The following is a 17,934-nucleotide window of genomic DNA, read 5'->3' as shown; positions in this document are numbered from 1 at the left end:
TCTCTTTCTCTCTTTCTCTATTAGGTTTAATGATTTTTTTATCTTTTTCTCTCTCCTATCTCTCTCTCATTTTTTTATCTCTCCTCTCCCTCTCTCATTTTCATTTCTCTCTTTCTCTCCCTCTCTCATTTCCTCTCCCTCCCTCACCCTAACCCTCTCTTTCTCTCTGTCTCTATTAGGTTTAATGATTTTTCTCTTTTTTCTCTCCTCTCTCTCTAATTTATTTTTCTCTCTCCTCTCCCTCTCTCATTTCCCTTTCTCTCTTTCTCTCCCTCTCTCATTTCCTATCCCTCACCCTGATCCTCTTTTTCTCTCTTTCTCTACTAGGTTTAATGATTTTTCTCTCTCCTCTCTCTCTCTCATTTGTTTTTCTTTCTCCTCTCCCTCTCTCATTTCCTTTTCTCTCTTTCTCTCCCTCTCTCATTTCGTCTCCCTTCCTCACCCTGACCCTCTCTTTCTCTCTTTCCCTATTAGGTTTAATGATTTTTCTCTCTTTTTCTCTCTCCTCTATCTCTCTCATTTCTTTTTCTCTCTCCTCTCCCTCCCTCGCCCTCACCCTCACCCACACCCTCTCTTTCTCTCTTTTCCTATTATGTTTAGCATCTTCTCTCTTTTTCTCTCTCCCCTCATTCTCTCTTTTTTCTCTCTCCTCTCCCTCTCTCATTTCCTTTTGCTCTGTTCCTCTCCTTCTCTCATTTCCCTATTATGTTTTCATCTCCCCCCCTCTCCCTCTCCCTCTCCCTCTCCCATTTTCCTATTATGTTTAATGTCTCCCTCCCTCTCTCTCTCCCTCTCCCTCTCCCTCCCCCTCTCTTTCTCTCTCCCTCCCTCTTCCTTTCCCATTTCCTCCCCCTCCCCCTCTCCCTCTCCCTCTCTTTCTCTCTCTCTTTCCCTCCCTCTCCCTCTCTCATTTCCTCCCCCTCCCTCTCCCATTTCCTCTCCTTCTCTTTCTATCTCTCTCTCCCTCCCTCTCCCTGTCTCATTTTCTCCCTCTCCCTCTCCCTCTCTCTCATTTCCTTATACCAAAAAAAAAAGAGAGAGAATGCACTCTCCCTCCCTCTCATTCTCTCATTTCATCCCCTTCCCTCTTCCATTTCCTCCCTCTCCCTCCCTCTGTCTCCCTCCCTCTCCCTCTCTTTCTCTCTCTCCCTCCCTCCCCCTCCCTCTCCCATTTCCTCCCTCTCCCTCTCCCTCTCTTTCTCTCTCATTTCCTCTCCCTCTCTCAATATATATACACAAATTATATAAAAAAAGTAAAAGAGAGAGAGAATGCACTCTCCCTCCCTCTCCCTCTCTCATTTCCTCCCCCTCCCTCTCCCTCTCCCTCTCCCTCTCCCTCTCTTTCTCTTTCTCTTTCTCTTTCTCTTTCTCTCCCTCCCTCTCCCTCTCTCATTTCCTCCCCCTCCCTCTCCCTCTCTTTCTCTTTCTCTCCCCCTCTCTTTCTCTTTCTCTCCCTCCCTCTCCCTCTCCCTCTCCCTCTCTCTCTCTCTCATTTCCTCTCCCTCTCTCAATATACACAAATTAAACCCTAAACAAGTAAAAGAGAGAGAGAATGGACTCACCGTAAAGATTTGCAGGAGGGTTTGGCAGCTCCTCTTTGCGACGGCGGCTCCTCCTCTCCTTCGCGAATGGCGGCAACGATGGCAAGCCTTCTTCCTCTCCCTCTCTCACCCTCTATGCAAAATCATTGCTCTCTCTCTTGCTCTCCCTCTCGAAATGTTTCACGAATGTACGAAATGAAACGCGCTCGGGTTTCGGCCTGCTTTTTTTTCTCTGTGGGGTGTCACTATTTGTGTCGCTATTTGCTTGCGACACTGCTATTCCTGCGTCACTACCCACCATCGCTATACCTGCATTTCCTTATAGTGTAAGGCCCCACTCCGCTCCTCTAATTATGAAAAATAAGCATCAAATCTCACTATTCACAAAAAATGTATTGGGTTTGCACTAGCCAAGATAGCCACTAACTTGATTCAATGCTTCTTGTATTTTCTATAATACATTGATATATGATAGATAACACATTCGATTTGTGAGTTCATACTATCAATCACAATCTTGGGTTGTCTCACTTTGGAGATACATTCAACCTCTTACAAAGTTGTCAAACTTGATGAAGTGATCTCATAGAGGGAGATAAGGATATCATCAATTCAATTGACAAGGTAGAGAGTAGTGGAGATTGTTTTTCTTTTTTAGAAGCACTTATTAACAAGCATGCTCACAATACAAACCCATCTCCTAGTCCATCTTGTGGATGAAGTGGAGATTGCAGGACTAGTGCATAATTGATAGATGTCTTTTTGAGAGCAGTTCATGAAGACCTTAAAGCGCTTTGTGTGACTCCCAACTTTGTGCGACACATTTTTAAGTGGCACGTGATGGTGGATATAGACAACACATTGCTACAAACTCTCAAGGAAAACAATCATAAGTGGGGATGTGGTAGTTGGAAATGGGATAGAAAAGAGAGCAGATGTGGAAGCATGGAGTAGAAGGTAAATTGTTTTTGCATGTTGCACCATCCATCTATAGAGAAGTGGCTTCATAAATATGAGGTTGTTAGAATTGAATAAGAGGCATGAACAAGAGGAAACACGGTTGGACTTTTTATGTAGTATACATCAGTGATCTATTTGATAGCTTGAGAGCCTAGAGAAACAACCACGGTTCATGCTTTGTGATGTGGTTGCATGAGGCATTGACAAAAGCATCACATGAAGGTGAGGTAGTCACAAGAGAGAAGTGAAAATTCTCTAAGAGATGTAGTCTAAAGGTAAACATGTGCTTTCTTTGTTGTCACATCTACTAAGTTGAGTGATAACTAACCCTAAACTTCAATCCATGGTACAAAGTCTAAATATGACATGGTCACATACACACCATTTTTTAGTAGAGCACATTGATAATTTGCACTCTTGATGACAATCGATTATGATACCATGGTGAAGTTTGAGTAGGAAAGTTGATGGCAAGCCACAGATTTGAACATTATAGTGGAGAAGATGGAGTATTTTGGCACCTTACAAAGTGTGATTTTATTAGATTATCATAGCTTTTCCATGATTATGTGTGATGTTCAATGGTTTAAAGTTGTCTTGTAAGGAGCGAGGCCACTATTCCACTGGCAAGGGCCATTTGGATTCTTGGAGATAGATTTCAAGAATAATTGGTATGATTTGCAATACATGTTTATCTTGTGGAGTCATTACGAGTAGGTATGAATCCTTTTTTTTAATCAATTAAGAGATTGAATGCCACAAATACCTTTTAGTAGTGATTGGTTGTTGATTGTTTCACACAAGAGATCTTCTACCCGAACCCACAATAATCTCATTGGTTGTATATTATCCGAGATATTATTCCTATATAACACCTTGAGTAAATGATGAAAGCAATGTCCCTACCATGGAGGAGGAGAGTGGAAAAGTAGAGGGGAAAGGCTTGTAGAAAGTGAAAGGAGGAGAAGGACTTGCAATAGGTGGAGGAGAAAAGCTTGGAAAATTTGGCACAACCAATGGAGGAGATGGGCATGCAAAAATTCTTTGAGAATTAAATAGAGTTTTCTTTTTGTGGAAACCTATGCACAGATCTTCCACTCAATGCTTAGCTATGCCAAGGTGATTCCATGGAGCCATAGGCTATGTTTACAAGAGCTTGTTACTACAATCATTGACACCTCACTCATGTTGGTACACCATTACATGTTTTCTATCTTTTTCACAAGTCCACATACATGCATTTATTGTACTTCTATTTCATTCAATACATTGAATTAACTCACATCTCTTTTTAATTGTGCAAGTCATTATACTTGAGAGTATCATGAGCTGGTAGTATAAAAATGTGGAACTCAAGCAAATTTTCACACATGTCTTCAGATAAATTGGCCTGTTTTAGAGACAAAGCAGATAAGAGTCATCCCAATCAACATCATTGCATTCAGCCTTGGTGCTCTCTAACATGTCAATCTCCAATAGGCACAATTGATGCTCTAGGCCTTCTATAGAGGGTGCCTTAAGTATGCCTTACTTGAAAGGTGGAGTTGGTGGCTAGGGTGGGTGTTGTGAAGATGTGGAGACTATCTCTCCTCATTTTACTAGGAATTCTTGTCCTATGGGCACTCCTCTCTCTTATCAAGATGTTGGAAAGGGTGGATGCAATGGCTACTATGATGACACATATGTTGTGACTCCTTCCCATCGATTGAGTGGATACTAAATGTTGCCCATGTTCTCTATACCTAGAAGTACTCTCTCTCTTCTTGTGATACTTGATTTTCTCAATTGTCTATAGGTGGAAGTTTTGCAGGTACCCAGACACACATGGTTTTTCTAGATATGTTGGGTAGTCTACTCTCCTAGGTGTGAGAGCATCCATGCTAGAGTCTATCCACTAGGCTTTATCTACTTGGTAGGTAGGGCAACTAGTGCTACACTCAAGAACAATGAGGAGAAGAAGCTCATTTTGTGCATGCATGAGTTGTAGATGCAATTGTTTTGGCACAATGCCTTGGATAGATGGAAGAATGTACCAAAGAATAGCAACAACTATGTGATAACATCCTTGCATGAGGAAATCCTACTACTACTGCCACTTGTTGGTTGATTCTCACAGGGTGGATGATGGAGAAAATGTGTGTGTATATATGTCCCATAGGCAATTTAATACATGTAGGGTAATAAAGTATGGCAAGGAGAAGCTCAAATGGCTAGAGAAGGAGGATTGGAGGAGACTCAAGGAGGAGACCATGTCCTCTTCATAGAGATGGTGACAGTAGAGGGAGGTGGGGAGGGCATGGCTTAATGTGGGACATGTGCATCACCTTGGTAGTGGCAACAAGAGATCCTACTTGGAGGATTTTGTAAGTAAACTACATTTGTTATTAATGGTTTATTGTTTTCTGTAATGCTCATAATACTAAAGTTCTAACAATTCTAGTTTATGTTATTTGGTGCAGCACGCAATCACAAATCAAGATTGCACTGGGTTGGAAACAACATATGTAGAAAAGCACGGCTTGAACATTTGGTTAATGTTTGATTATGTTGTAGAACCCTTTTGATGATCCGTTGCATTGAGATGAGCTCACGAATGGCATCTAGTAGTAAGAGACCTTGTAGATTGCTAGAGTTTGGCCACTTGGAGTACCCCTGTCTTCTTTGCCTTATGCTCTATCATTTATCCCTTCCACCAAGACCTTATGGCCTATGTCTTTTTTAAATGTCATCATTACTTATGATGATTATATTCATTATATGCAGCTTACATTAAGTAAGATTTATAGTCTACGTGGGTTAATGTAATTCTATCCTATTCATAGCATAATTATACATTTTGTGAAAATCTGTTTGATAAAGATATATTTGTATTCAAGTCTTTGCAATTCATCAAATAATATATACTCTTTAAATTTAATGGAAAGATGTGGTTCTCAATCTAATATTGCAAGTTGGTTCTCAATCCAATGTGACAGGAAGGGTGGTCGGGCTGTAAAATATTACTATTTTTACTACATTTGTTTTTCATCACTATTAGCATTGCTATATAGTGATGGTTACAATGTTGCTATATAGCGATGCTAATAGTGATTGTTTTATGGTGACACTTATAGCAACACTTTTAATGATGACGGGGAGATTTTTTTCATTGACTTATTATGTTGCTAAAAATCATCACTATAGGCCCAATGTGTTGTAATGATTGTACTTCAGCATTGACCTATCATGCAAGTGAGCTAGATTACATTGTCACATTCTCTTGTTCCATCCATATTTGTGTCAAACTCATTGTTTTCTCGTGATCATGCATGATCTCATATAAGGTTTCAACCTCCACTAGTGATATCACTAGCTTGGTTTTTAGACCTTTAAGCCATTTCTACTTCTTAAACCACTTAAGTCTCTTTAAGTTTTTGTTACATTGCTCAATTTGTGACACTTAAAATCTCTAATGCCTACTTTCTATCCATTATTTATCACATTGAGGAATATACCATGCCCACTCCCTTTTCAACCCTCAATTTCGGTTATCCAAGTCAATCTTAAGTAAAGGATATTCCTCCTCTTGGGAAAGAAATAAGATATTCAAGTTCTAATTTTGGAACCTCAAAAGTCTAAAACGATGTACCTTGGCAATCATATCGACATGTTTGAGATGTCTCTTGTTCTCAATCGTATAGGGCACAAAGCAATTCACATTATTCAAGAGAGGGGGGATGTCTTCCCTACTTGGATTATGAAGGGGGGATTGTATTGGACCATGTAATTCTCTTTTATCCTTATAAAATTTCCTTTTTAGGAAGATATCTCCAGTAAGGTATTTGTAAAAGGACAAAATAATGAGCCAAATTTCTCATAGACACTTAGATGTATATTATACTCGGTTCCTTTTCCATGAATCTCATCTTATCCCTGTAATTCAAACTTGTCCTCTCACTTGTGCATATATTAGTGACTATACTAATGCAATGTAGGCAAGCTCTATCTAGCATTTGTTTTGCACTTGTCTCTATACCTTTGTGTCTCTCATTCGTTGTCATTATCATCATCATATGTTTAGTAAACCAAAATAAATAAGAGTCCTAAGACATGTCAAAGGAGAGAGTGGACAATGCACATGCACTCGTTCTTAGTTACGTATCCACGCTAGATAACCCTAATTATTATAAATGGAAACTCAAGCATAAGCTTTGGATGCTTTAGCCTTGGTAAACAAAAAATCCACGAGTTGTTGGAAGTTTTGCCTCGAAGCACCCCCATCGTTACAAGTTTGATGGGCAGCTTCTTGGAGCTTGGTCATGTTGTGGAGATATTTGCTGGAGCTCATGAGAGTGTCGATGGCCTCAAGGACATGGCGGGATGTGAGGTCACGGCGACGGTCGGGGAGGCCGGCACCGATCTTGATACCGGCCTCCCAGCCATCGGTGAGGAGGTTGCAGTTGAGGAGCTGATCGCCGTAGAGGGGCCAGGCCAGGAGAGGGACGCCGGCGCAGATGCTCTCGAGGGTGGAGCCCCAGCCGGTGTGGCTGAGGAAGGCGCCGACGGCGGGGTGGCGGAGGAGGCGAAGCTGGGGCACCCAGGGAAGAACGAGGCCCCGGCCTTGGGACTCGGCCTGCTGCCGGAAACCGGCCGGGAGGGGGTCGGCCACGCCCGCCACCAGGCCCGGTCGGAGCGCCCATAGGAATGGCCGCTTGGAGGCGAGGAGCCCGTGAGCTATGGCGTGGACCTCGTGGAGGGTGAGGTTGGCGAGGGTGCCGAAGGCCACGTAGACGACGGAGCGGGACACGTGGCGGTCGAGCCAGGCGGGCCAGGGGGAGTCGCGATCCTCGTGCGGGGGTTGTCGCACGGAGGCGGCGTCCGCGAGGAGGGCCAGGGGGCCGATGGGCTTGACGGGCAGGCTGCGGGCGGAGGCGAGGGCGTGGATGACGGGGGCCTCCAGGTGGTGGAAGGAGGCCACCAGGACGCGCTCCGCGTCGGCGGTCCTCTTGACCTGCCGCATGAAGTACTGGAACTCGAAGTCCGTCGCGTCCTCCACCTGCAGAAACGACGGGAAGTCCGCCTTGTGGATCGGCGGCAGCCCCGGTATGCACGATATCACATCCCCCTCCTCCTCCTCCTCACCCATGTCACACCCGTTCCTACCTGCCACCATGACACACGTCTTAGCTTTTACGTCACCCTTGCATCACCACCCTTTATATTCGTATGTTACTCCTTCTGCCATTTTCAACATGAATGATTGAGATTCCCCTCTCGCCCTGATCCATCCAAAAAACTACAATTGCAATTTGTCGCGCATGCTCTTCCCAAATATCTCTAGTTTTTCCATTAGATCCCTTTGTTTTTCCCAAATATCTTTCTAGAAGCCATCCCATGTCATTCCTTATGATTGTGAGAACACTCCAAAATTCAAATGACAACTACGTTGGCATCAACATTATCAATCATTTATGAGGACAAATTCTTTCACAATTATGGATGACAGCAACTATTTTAGCACCATTCCAACTTCAAGAGCAAAAATCATGTGCATGACCCAATGTGTAGACCCACATACATCCAGGATTGATCTAGTTATTCCCTTCAAAACAAATATGACTCTCTCATACCTATATTACTAGTGAAGAAAACTTGAGCTAGGGTAACATGTGTAACAATGGGGGAAAGAAGATGCTTAATTAGAAGTCAAGTGGGTGATTGGAAGCTTAAGCATCCAGTGCATAGAAGATTCAAGAGTTTTAACGTCTTTGCTTATGTCATTAAATGCATAAATACCATTTTTCATGCATATTTCATAAGGCTCAATGTCTAAAGATCATTTGCCCGCCACAATTAACAAGGATAATCCTAGGTTCAAAATCCAAGTGGCTTCAACATGACATGTACTCTTGCATTATTGCCTAGAAAGTGAAAATGTTTCATATGTACTTTGAGAGAGAGAGAGAGAGAGAGAGAGAGAGAGAGAGCACAACTCACTGGGTCCAAACATGGTCACATGCTAGAAGAGGCTAAAGACTACTTGGCCAAAGTGCTATTGCAAACACTTCAGCTTTTGCAGTAGCCACTCACTAGAGCCCAAACATGTTCACATGCTAGAAAAGGCTAAAGTTTTGGCCAAACTACTATTGCAAACACTTTTGCTTTTTCTGGCAGCCAATTGACTAGAGTAGAACCCAAACATGGTCACCTCCATATGTTGTGGGCACAAATTGCATATTGCCTTTGATCAGAATCGAGTTTTCAAATTGAACATGATGCATAACACATCTATGAGAGGTTTCCACTCCATGTGAATGGCATTAAGGTCTATGAGGCGCCTAAAGTAAAATCGAATGTTTTGAAAAGCTTCTATGAACTAGTGCAAATGTTTAAACCTTAAACTTCATTCACTACGAGTTGAGAAGGTCTATGTATTCTTCGAGAGGGAGTGGAGTCTGTGCTTGAGGAGGTGGCCCTTGAGACACTACTTAAGTGTCAACCAGCCCACGATACGTTGTAGTTAGTTTACCTTTGAAAGGGAGGTAGCCATCCGCCACGAGCATCGGCTGATGAAACAGCACGGAGAACTCCGTCGTGGAGGAAGTGAGGAAGCAGACACGTGGCACCTGGATGTGATCAGCCACATCCTGCACCCAGCCAAGGTGGGTGTCAGAGAGAAGGCAGGTGATGGGTGGCGATGACGCGTCAAGCTGAATGCGCTCCACGACGGACTGGAGAGGCCACCGCAGCATCTCCACGTGGCGGAGGTAGTTGGGGATATCGACGGCGCAGACGCTGTAGTTGGGGGGGAGGCCGTCGTCGATAAGCGCCACGTGGAGGCGGAGGCCTTGGGTGGCCAGGCGGTCGAGGAGGGCGGGGCTGGGCGGGAAGCGAGGGGTTGTCACGAGGGTGATGGCCACGCCCTGGCTGGCCAAAAGCTCGCACAGCTGCAGAAATGGGGTCATGTGGCCTTGCAATGGGCAGGGCACGGCCACAACGTGAGGTGTATTGTATTGGCGTTCACTCTCCAGCCCTGATACCTCCATAGCCAGCCCCAGAGAGAGAGAGAGAGACACACACACACACACACACACACACACACACACACTCTCTCTCTCTCTCTCTCTCTCTCTCTCTCTCTCTCTCTCTCGATCTGCTTGTGCGAGAGTACTGATCTGCACAGGTCCTCTCTCTCTCTCTCTCAGCTCCTTATCTATGCCCTCACAATTAGCGCGAGCGTTGAACACTCGCGCCTTGCCAACTTTGGCACCTCCCGGCTCCTTCCTCCTTTGAACACACGACTCGTGCCTTTCCCTCTTCCACTTTAAGTCCACAGAACTATCCCTTCGTCTCTGCGTCCTTCGCAACCTTTTGAATTAGTCTTCCACGACAAGGCGGTGTGCCTCTCACAACTCCACGCCAAATGGAATCCTTCCAACCCACACAACTCCCCACCCGCAATAGTGGCATCCAGGCAATATCTTATGTTCTTTTTCTAAGCACCCCTCGCCACATCTCTATGGGTGTACTTATAATTTATAACAAACCATGTACCACGTGTGTTCGAGGGGCATTTTAAAAGCCCATGTGACTTACATGTTATGAGGTAATAAAATGATCCCTTTACTTAAGAAACTTAACTTTTTTTTTCAAAGTGTAATAAAAATTCCTTTTGTTACTTTAATCTTATAAATTTATCTTATTTATATCAAATAAATAATCCTCTTAATGAACTCATGTGATGCAGTTCCTTTTCTAAAGGTGCAATCCAATCCCTCCCCCCCACCTCAACATGCCACAGAAATGTAACATGATATCTCTATAAGGGATTGCAGGTCAAATTTGAGGGGTCTGATCTCTTCCAGAGGTTGGTACAAGAATGGAAACAACTCCTTAGGGAGGCAGACTAGATTGGAATTCAAGATGGACGTGGTGATCCAAGTTTACTTAGAGTCATATGGCCGTCTCTTGAAGGTTTTGAAGGGAATTACCTGCCAATTATAGACCAGCCAAGGGCTGCTAAATCTATGTATCTGAAGGGCATCCATTGTTGGTGCGACTTGTGGGAGAAGAATGAATCTCGTTGGCTGTTTGAGAATGAAGTCAAAAGACTCTTTGACCTCACTAACAAGGAGCTATTGTGGCTGAGAAGAATCTCTTCAAGGTGCAAGGAATCTTGGCCAACTTCCCACACTCCTCGAGAAGTAAACCTTTTAAGATGCTTTCAAAGTGACATGGGTGTTACCTTGGATGTTGCAAAAAAGAGAGTGACTTCAAGGAAAGGGACATAAGACACATTCTCAAGGTCTACGAGCACTGGAAGAAAGTCTGTCATCCTAGGACTAAAATCAGGACCTGGTAAAGGAGAATTAGGAGAGTCTAGGGGAGTACTCCTTCTCCTAGACTTAATATGGTGCTTTGGAAAACAATAATGAACAAGTGACCCACGCGAGAGCGCCTTTCCAAAACTAGCAGGTGTTCCTCGTTGTGTGTACTATGTAAAAGGCATGTTGAATCAATCCAATATTTGTTCTGGGAGTGTCCAAAAGTGAGAAGCTTATAGAGAATGGTCATGAACCAGGTAGTGAGGGTTGGATTTTATAGCAAGATTAGTTTCAAATCAGCTCTTTTTTGTGACTATGGAGATCTCAACGAATCCATAGCAGAGTTGTGGGATGTTCTAAAGGCAATAGTAATCTAGAATATATGGAGATTTAGAAACATGAAGCTTTTTGATAGCCCTTCTAGTAAAAGCAATAATGTAATGAGATGTAAGGAAGAAGTGCTTGTAGCCTTCAAGGGGCTTGGGAAAAAGAAGCCTATTTTTAGAGCCTACTTTAAGTTTTTGAAAAAGCACTAACTATTCACAACAGTTGGTTCATCGCTAGTTTTGGCTGATGTACATAATTTCACGTATCAATATTATTCTCGCATTATTTAAAAAAAAGGTAACACGATATGTGAGAGCAAGGTATACCCTTGTATTATTTAATGAAAGAAACGGTACAACATAGGCATATCCCAGGACTACACCCTCGTGATGCCACACATATGAGGGTTTGCCATTGCGTATAGGGAATCACACATACAATAGAAACCAAGCAGGGATTAGAGTCACTACTACTTCCTATATAGGTGTTTTTGGTAGTAATGCCATGGTATAGCTACAAAGCCCTTACATTCAACCCCTCTTATTGGATTGTTGTCCTCAGCAATCTAAGGGTAGAGGTTATTTGACTCATCTTGGGTCTTCACAAAGCCTTTTCTAAGAAGCTGGCCATAGTCAGTCTAGGACTTGACACATTAGTGGGGTCTTAATGCAGCCTTTACTATCAGACTAGTTAGTGTTTGCTGCACTAGGACATGGGGGTCTTGACACAACTTTTCCTATTAAGCTAGTTAGTGTCTGCCCATGTAGACCTTATGGGTGCTTTAGTTTATTCTAGCTACCATGCGAATCCACCCTTAACTCAATTACATTTGAGGAGTGGAGACATTACTGGGCCTGTGATAAGTTCTGTGGATGACTCAAGGGGCACTGGAAGAATTGTTGGAATTCTCCTTGAGCCAGGTGGCAAAGGCATCATTGCCATGTTTGTGTGCCTCCACTTCTGAAGTCCAAGTAGCTTCTTTGAGAGAGCATCCTTTCCACTTGATGAGGTACTTAGGGTACCTTTTGTATTCCTAGCATTGAAGGAATCCTTCTACTTCGAAGGGTCCATTGGAGTGAAGTAGTGGTACATGCCGTCCCCCATTGGTTGTCAGGATAGAACTTGGGGCATGAAATGCATTATGGACACAAATTCTTTCTGGCATGTTGAGCTTGTACGTGACTTCGTTCAGCACTTGAGTGATGCAGTAAGGTCCATAATAGCGGTGATTGAATTTGGAGCTCATATTCTTTGGGAGGGACATATGCTTGGAGCTCATGAGGACCATGTCTCCCTTGGTAAAGAGTACTACCTTTTGCTTCTTGTTAGCATGTTCTACCATGTTGATTTTGCTCTATTCTAGACTCTACTTAATTGCAGCATTGCAGTCTCTCCATTTCTTTAAGAATTCTTCTGCATCTTGATCTTCAGCCTTGGCAGCTCCTGAGGTTAAGGCAAGGAGTGTGATGACTTATTTTCCTGCAACTAACTCAAAGGGTGTGTAGCTTGTGGCGGAGTGGATTGAGCTGTTGTATTGAAACTCGAGCACATCAACGTACAAGGCCTAGTTTTTTTGGTTCACCCAGGCGGCGTAGCTCCTGAGATAGTCTTCAATGCCTTGGTTGACTCTCTCTATTTGCCCATCTGTCTCGGGGTGGAAGGAGGATGAGAATCTCAACTGAGTTTCCAAAGTCTTAAAGAGTTCCTTCTGCATGTCACTCATGAATCTTCCATTTCTATCTAATAACACTATGGCTAAGGGTAAGCCATGTAGCTTGAAAACATGTGTGAAGAAGAGGAAGGCTACCTCCTTGGAATTCAATGGTGGCTTAGCAGGTATGAAATGAGCTTGCTTTGAGAAATAATCCACTACTACAAAGATGATGGTGTAACCATGGGATTTGGGGAGCTCCACAATGAAATCCATGCTAATTGCATCCCATGGTTGGGTAGGTACTGGCAGTGGTTGAAGTAATCCTATTGGCTTGGAGTGTGGTGCCTTCACAAGTTGGCAAGTAGGACACGTCTTGATGTAGTCTATGACTTCTTCCTTCATGTTTGGCCAAAAGAATTGCTTTTTGAGTGCTTCAAGGGTCTTGGTTTGTCCCTTATGCCCACCTAATTTTCCATCATGCACTTCATGTAAAATGACATTCTTTAGTTCCATGCTATTGGGAATGTACAATCTCTTCCCTACAAACAAAATTCCCTCCTCTAGGGTATGCATGCCATGTGGTGTCTTTTTAGCTTTCACCTCTTCTATAATCTTGTGCATGTCTTGGTCATGTTCCAAAGCCGCCTTCACTAACTCAAGGAAGTTACTATTCGCCACACTAACAACTTTCAAACCGGCTTTGTGACTTAGAGCATCTGCTATCTTGTTGGTGAAACTTGGCTTGTGTTTGATCTCCAAGTCAAATTCTACTAGAAAGTCAAACCATCGGGCTTGTTTGGCAGATAGCTTTGTTTGGGACTGGAAGTATTTGAGGGATAAGTTGTCTGTGAAGACTATTGTGTGCTTGTCTTGGACATAATGCTTCCATTTTCTAAGGCAATGAATTATTGCTAACATCTCCTTCTCATGTGTACTCCATTTGTTTTTGGCATCTGTGAACTTCTTGGATTCATAAGCTATGGGGTGGCCATCTTACACCCAGCACTCCCCCAATGCTATAATTTGATGCATTTGTGGAGATCTCGAAGGGCTTTGTGAAGTTTAGTACTTTGAGGACAGGGGTTTTACTCATACATTTCTTCATCGGCTCAAAAGCGGCTTGTTGCTTGCTTCCCCATGTGAAATTTCTCTCTCCTTTGGTGAGGTGGGATAGTGGTGCTATGACGAGGCTATAATCCTTGATGAATCTTCTACAAAACACTGTGAAGCCTAGGAATTCTCGTACGTCCTATTGAGAAATCAAATTATGTATGCGCAAAAGAGGCTGGCCCATAAGTGGCTTTGTATGAAAGATATGAGAAAAGATGTATGCTCTAGAAACTCTAGGAAGAGATGTCCAAAATCCCATAAGCATAGAGAACAAAAGTGGTACTATCCAAAAAGCTATAAAGGCATGTACTTGACACTCATTTCAATGAAATGGTACCATCAATTTGAGTGACTCAAGATTGTGTTTATGAGTCCAAGCTAATCTATCTTGGAACCTAATTCACTTGAGTTACAATTCCTCATTTTAGTAATGTATCGTGTGTTTGACTTGCGTCCACCATAGTTGATCTAGTTCTAGGTCCGTGTTTCTCAACATGGTATCAGAGCCATGGCTAAGCTAGATAGCTAGTGGATGCATCATACTTCTTCCCTGCATACTTTAAATCCTTCCCATTTCATTTATTTCTCCTTGTACATGCCATCAAAATCGTTTTTTTTTCATCTCAGTTTCTTCAGACCATCATTGTGATTATCTAGGCGATTGATTTTCCAAATTGAAGATAGTTGAGCTGCTCGTAGAGCAGATTGTAGCATGATCATTGGGCTAACCAATGCATGATTTTAGGAGTAGGATCAATAGCACCAACAATGCATGTATGTCATCAAGATGCCCTAAGGAAACATACAACCAGCGAAGCTTTCTCTTGTCTCTGCAAAGCATCAACACGAGCTACTCATCAGCTTTCTATAAATAAGGAAGGTTTATCCTGGTGTTAGCAATGAGTATCTGCATGCAGTTGACAAAGCAAGGAGAAAACTGTGAGCCTTGATTGCAGAGAAGTACTGTGCACCCATCATGGTCCAATTAGCCTGGCACACAGCTAGGACGTATGATGTGAAGACGCAAACTCGGGGACCTTTCGAAACCATTTGTAATTCTGAGAAGCTTGCTCATGGAGCCAGTGTCGGGCTTGACATTGCTATCCGATTGTTGGAGCTGATTAAGGAGCACTCTCCCCCTCTATGTTTCTATGTTGTGATGAGAGAGAGAGACTGCCATGGCCCGCCGATCTCAGTTCGGCTGCACTTTGTTCGTGGGATTGTTACTAGCCTTTTCTACAACCGCATCCATCATTGCTCAAGATGGGAGGATGACCTCATAAATGGGGTGGGAGATGTAGAAGTAGGGATTGTTGGTGGGGAAGACCAAGAGTACTCGCAAGAAGATCTTAAGCCGGCACCAGGTGTCAAGACTATATTTCACTTTCCAGATCATGCCGATAAAGCAATCCCAGCTGGAGAATAGGCTGAAATAATTGTTGGAGTTTCAAACAACTGTGATTTGCCTTTGAAAGTTAGTCGCATCTCAGCAAGTCTGCATTTACCCTATAACTATAGATACCTTGTTCAAAACTTCTCTGCTATGGAATTTGGCAGTATAGAAGTTCCTCCATCTGTACAGGCATCTTTTCCCTATGCCTTCACAATTAGCAAGTACTTGCGGCCAATGAGTTTTGCATTGGCTGCTAGCATTGTCTATGAAGTTAACGGTCAGTCGTATGGATCAGTCTTTTACAATGGAACGATTGAAGTAGTTGAAGCCAGTGGATTTGTCATTGGGGAGACACTCTTTCTTGTGACTCTGGGCTGGGGATGTTGGGTCTTCTTGGAATGTCCTATCATCTTTTGGCAACAAACACTTTGGAAAGAGTTGCACCTCATCTTTCCTCATGTTTGTTCAAGGTTTCTCCATATAACTTTGAAATTTTCCATCTTTGGGATGAATAAGTCTTTGAATTCCTCTTGGATTTTTTCCCATGAGAAAATGGTCTGTCCTTACTCTTGTTCTGACATGTACCAACTAGCAGCATCTTTCTCTAAGTAGATGGCTGCCACTTCCCCCTTCCTATCATCCTTGATCCTGGCATACTTCAAGTATTTGTCTACTTTTGTAGTCCATTTCTTCAAAACCAACCCATCTCTCTCTCCTTTATACTTGGTGGGTTGGGGCATTTTGAACTTGCCATAGTCGTCTTTTGAAGAATCTCTCTCCTCCTCTTCCCTATGGTTGTGTCTTTTGTCCTTCTTCTTGTTACTTTCTTCCACTACCTTCTCCTTGTCTTTTCCTGTATCTTGAGCTCTCCTAGGAGTCTCCTCTCTCCCTAACCTATCCATCTATCTTGCAATTTGTGTATTTTCTCCTCTTTTTACTACTACAACACCCACTCTATGTAACCCTACTCCACTTTTAATTTTCTTCTCCTTTCCTCATCTTCCTCTTTCATTTGCACATTCCTCCAAATTGAGTCTAATAGGCCTGACATGTCCTCCAACTCCCTCTCTAGTTTGGCTACCTTCTCCTCTTGAGCTACTCTCCATTCTTGCCAAACTCTTCTTCCTCTCTTCCATCATTGGGATGGGTGCATTCTCTCTATCATCCTCCATGTGGTCATAGGAAGCTGCGCCTTGGCTTTTGGTGTTGTCAACATGGAAAAGTTGCATTTTGCCTTTGGACGGTGGTCGTGCCACGGGGAAGCCCCATTGCATCTTCATAGTTTGGCTAGTGTCGGGGTCACCGTGTCAAGGGGGGTCGTCTCGACATGACATGGGGGTCGTCAGGCTAGGGGTCTGTCAAGGCTGGGGGTCGACGCAACATGGGGCGACACAGCATAAGGTGTTGCAACATGGGATGTCTTGGTGCAATTTCTTTGGGGCATTAGATCTCCTCTCTTACTTTTGTGAGCACTCCTTCACTCTGACCAACAAGAGTTTCTCTGGTACCAAGTGTGATGCACTTGCACTCGTTCACTCACTCAACATAGCATAGAAAGGTAACACGATATGTTGGAGCAATGTATACTCTTGTACTATTCAATGAAACAAATAGCATAAAATAGGCACATCCCAAGCCTGCACCCTCATGAGCTGCACATATGAGGGTTCACCATTGGGTATAGGAAATCACACGTAGAGTGGAAACCAAGCAGGTCTTAGAGTCACTACTACTCTCTATATAGGTGTTTTTGGTAGCAATACCATGGTATAGCTACAAAGCCCTTACACCTCCCTCCAAAAAAAAAAAACCAATACATTACGAGGTAATAAAATGACCTCTCTCACCGAAGGAACTTTCAAAGTGTAATTTTTTTAAAAAAAATTTCTTAATGAACTCATGTGATGCACTTCCTCTTCTAAGGTGCAATCTTCTCCCCCCCCCCCCACAAAAAAAAAAAAACCAATACATTTCGAGGTAATAAGATAATACCTCTTACCTAAGGAACTTAACTTTTTTTCTTTCAAAGTGCAATAAAAATCCATTTTGTTCCTTTAATCTTATAAATTTACCCTATTTATGTCAAATAAATAATCATCTTAGTGAACTCATGTGATGCACTTCCTTTTCTAAAGGTGCACCCCCCCCCCCTCCCCTTGCTTCCCCCCCAAATAAAAGGGTTTGCAAATGTTACCAAAAGAACAAGGTAAAGTGAGACTATCGATTTATATACATAAGTTCTTACATGTAGTTATAATGTTAAATACTACCATATCCTTTAAAATTAAGGTACAAGCTTCTATTTCCATGCAAATGGCATGTTAGGAAATTCTTCCACAAAGAAAAGTGAGTTTCACAAGACAATCACCAAAACAATTTTTTGACAAGTATGTCCCTATAGAAGGCCCACTTTGTTGGAACATGAGAGGTGTAAATAACATGAGTCATATTCATGTTCCTTTTTAACTTCATTCACTACTAGCAAGCAACTTGCTTCACTTTACTATAGGCGTTGTAGTCCTTGGTCAATCTAGAATATGGTGTGATAGGTACTTCTTTGTCTATAGATTAATATCACCCGATATTTTGAAGATGCTTCGAAATTCAAATGAAAGATAATACTAGAGGCCCTTTCCATGTGCTAAA

General features: G+C 42.9%; 1 protein-coding gene and 1 pseudogene across 1 annotated transcript; one reads left to right on the top strand and one right to left on the bottom strand.

Annotated features, from left to right (window-relative positions):
* Positions 1-6,367: 6,367 nt before the first annotated feature.
* Positions 6,368-9,948, bottom strand: LOC148038295 (linamarin synthase 2-like). The gene is made up of 2 exons (XM_087670382.1): positions 9,010-9,948; positions 6,368-7,643 (listed from the first exon to the last, which is right to left on the bottom strand). The coding sequence occupies exons 1-2, from the start codon at positions 9,524-9,526 to the stop codon at positions 6,679-6,681; spliced, it is 1,482 nt and encodes a 493-aa protein (XP_087526508.1). The 5' UTR covers positions 9,527-9,948; the 3' UTR covers positions 6,368-6,678.
* Positions 9,949-14,871: 4,923 nt separating this feature from the next.
* On the top strand, positions 14,872-15,803 carry LOC148038294 (translocon-associated protein subunit alpha-like; annotated as a pseudogene).
* Positions 15,804-17,934: the final 2,131 nt, after the last annotated feature.

Source organism: Lygodium microphyllum, chromosome 3 (assembly GCF_053477565.2).
Source record: "Lygodium microphyllum isolate KBCC chromosome 3, Lygodium_microphyllum_v1.1.10, whole genome shotgun sequence".
In the NCBI taxonomy this organism is placed as follows: domain Eukaryota; kingdom Viridiplantae; phylum Streptophyta; class Polypodiopsida; order Schizaeales; family Lygodiaceae; genus Lygodium; species Lygodium microphyllum.
The sequence above is the reverse complement of the archived record's forward strand: the minus strand, read 5'-3'. Positions and strand labels throughout refer to the sequence as shown.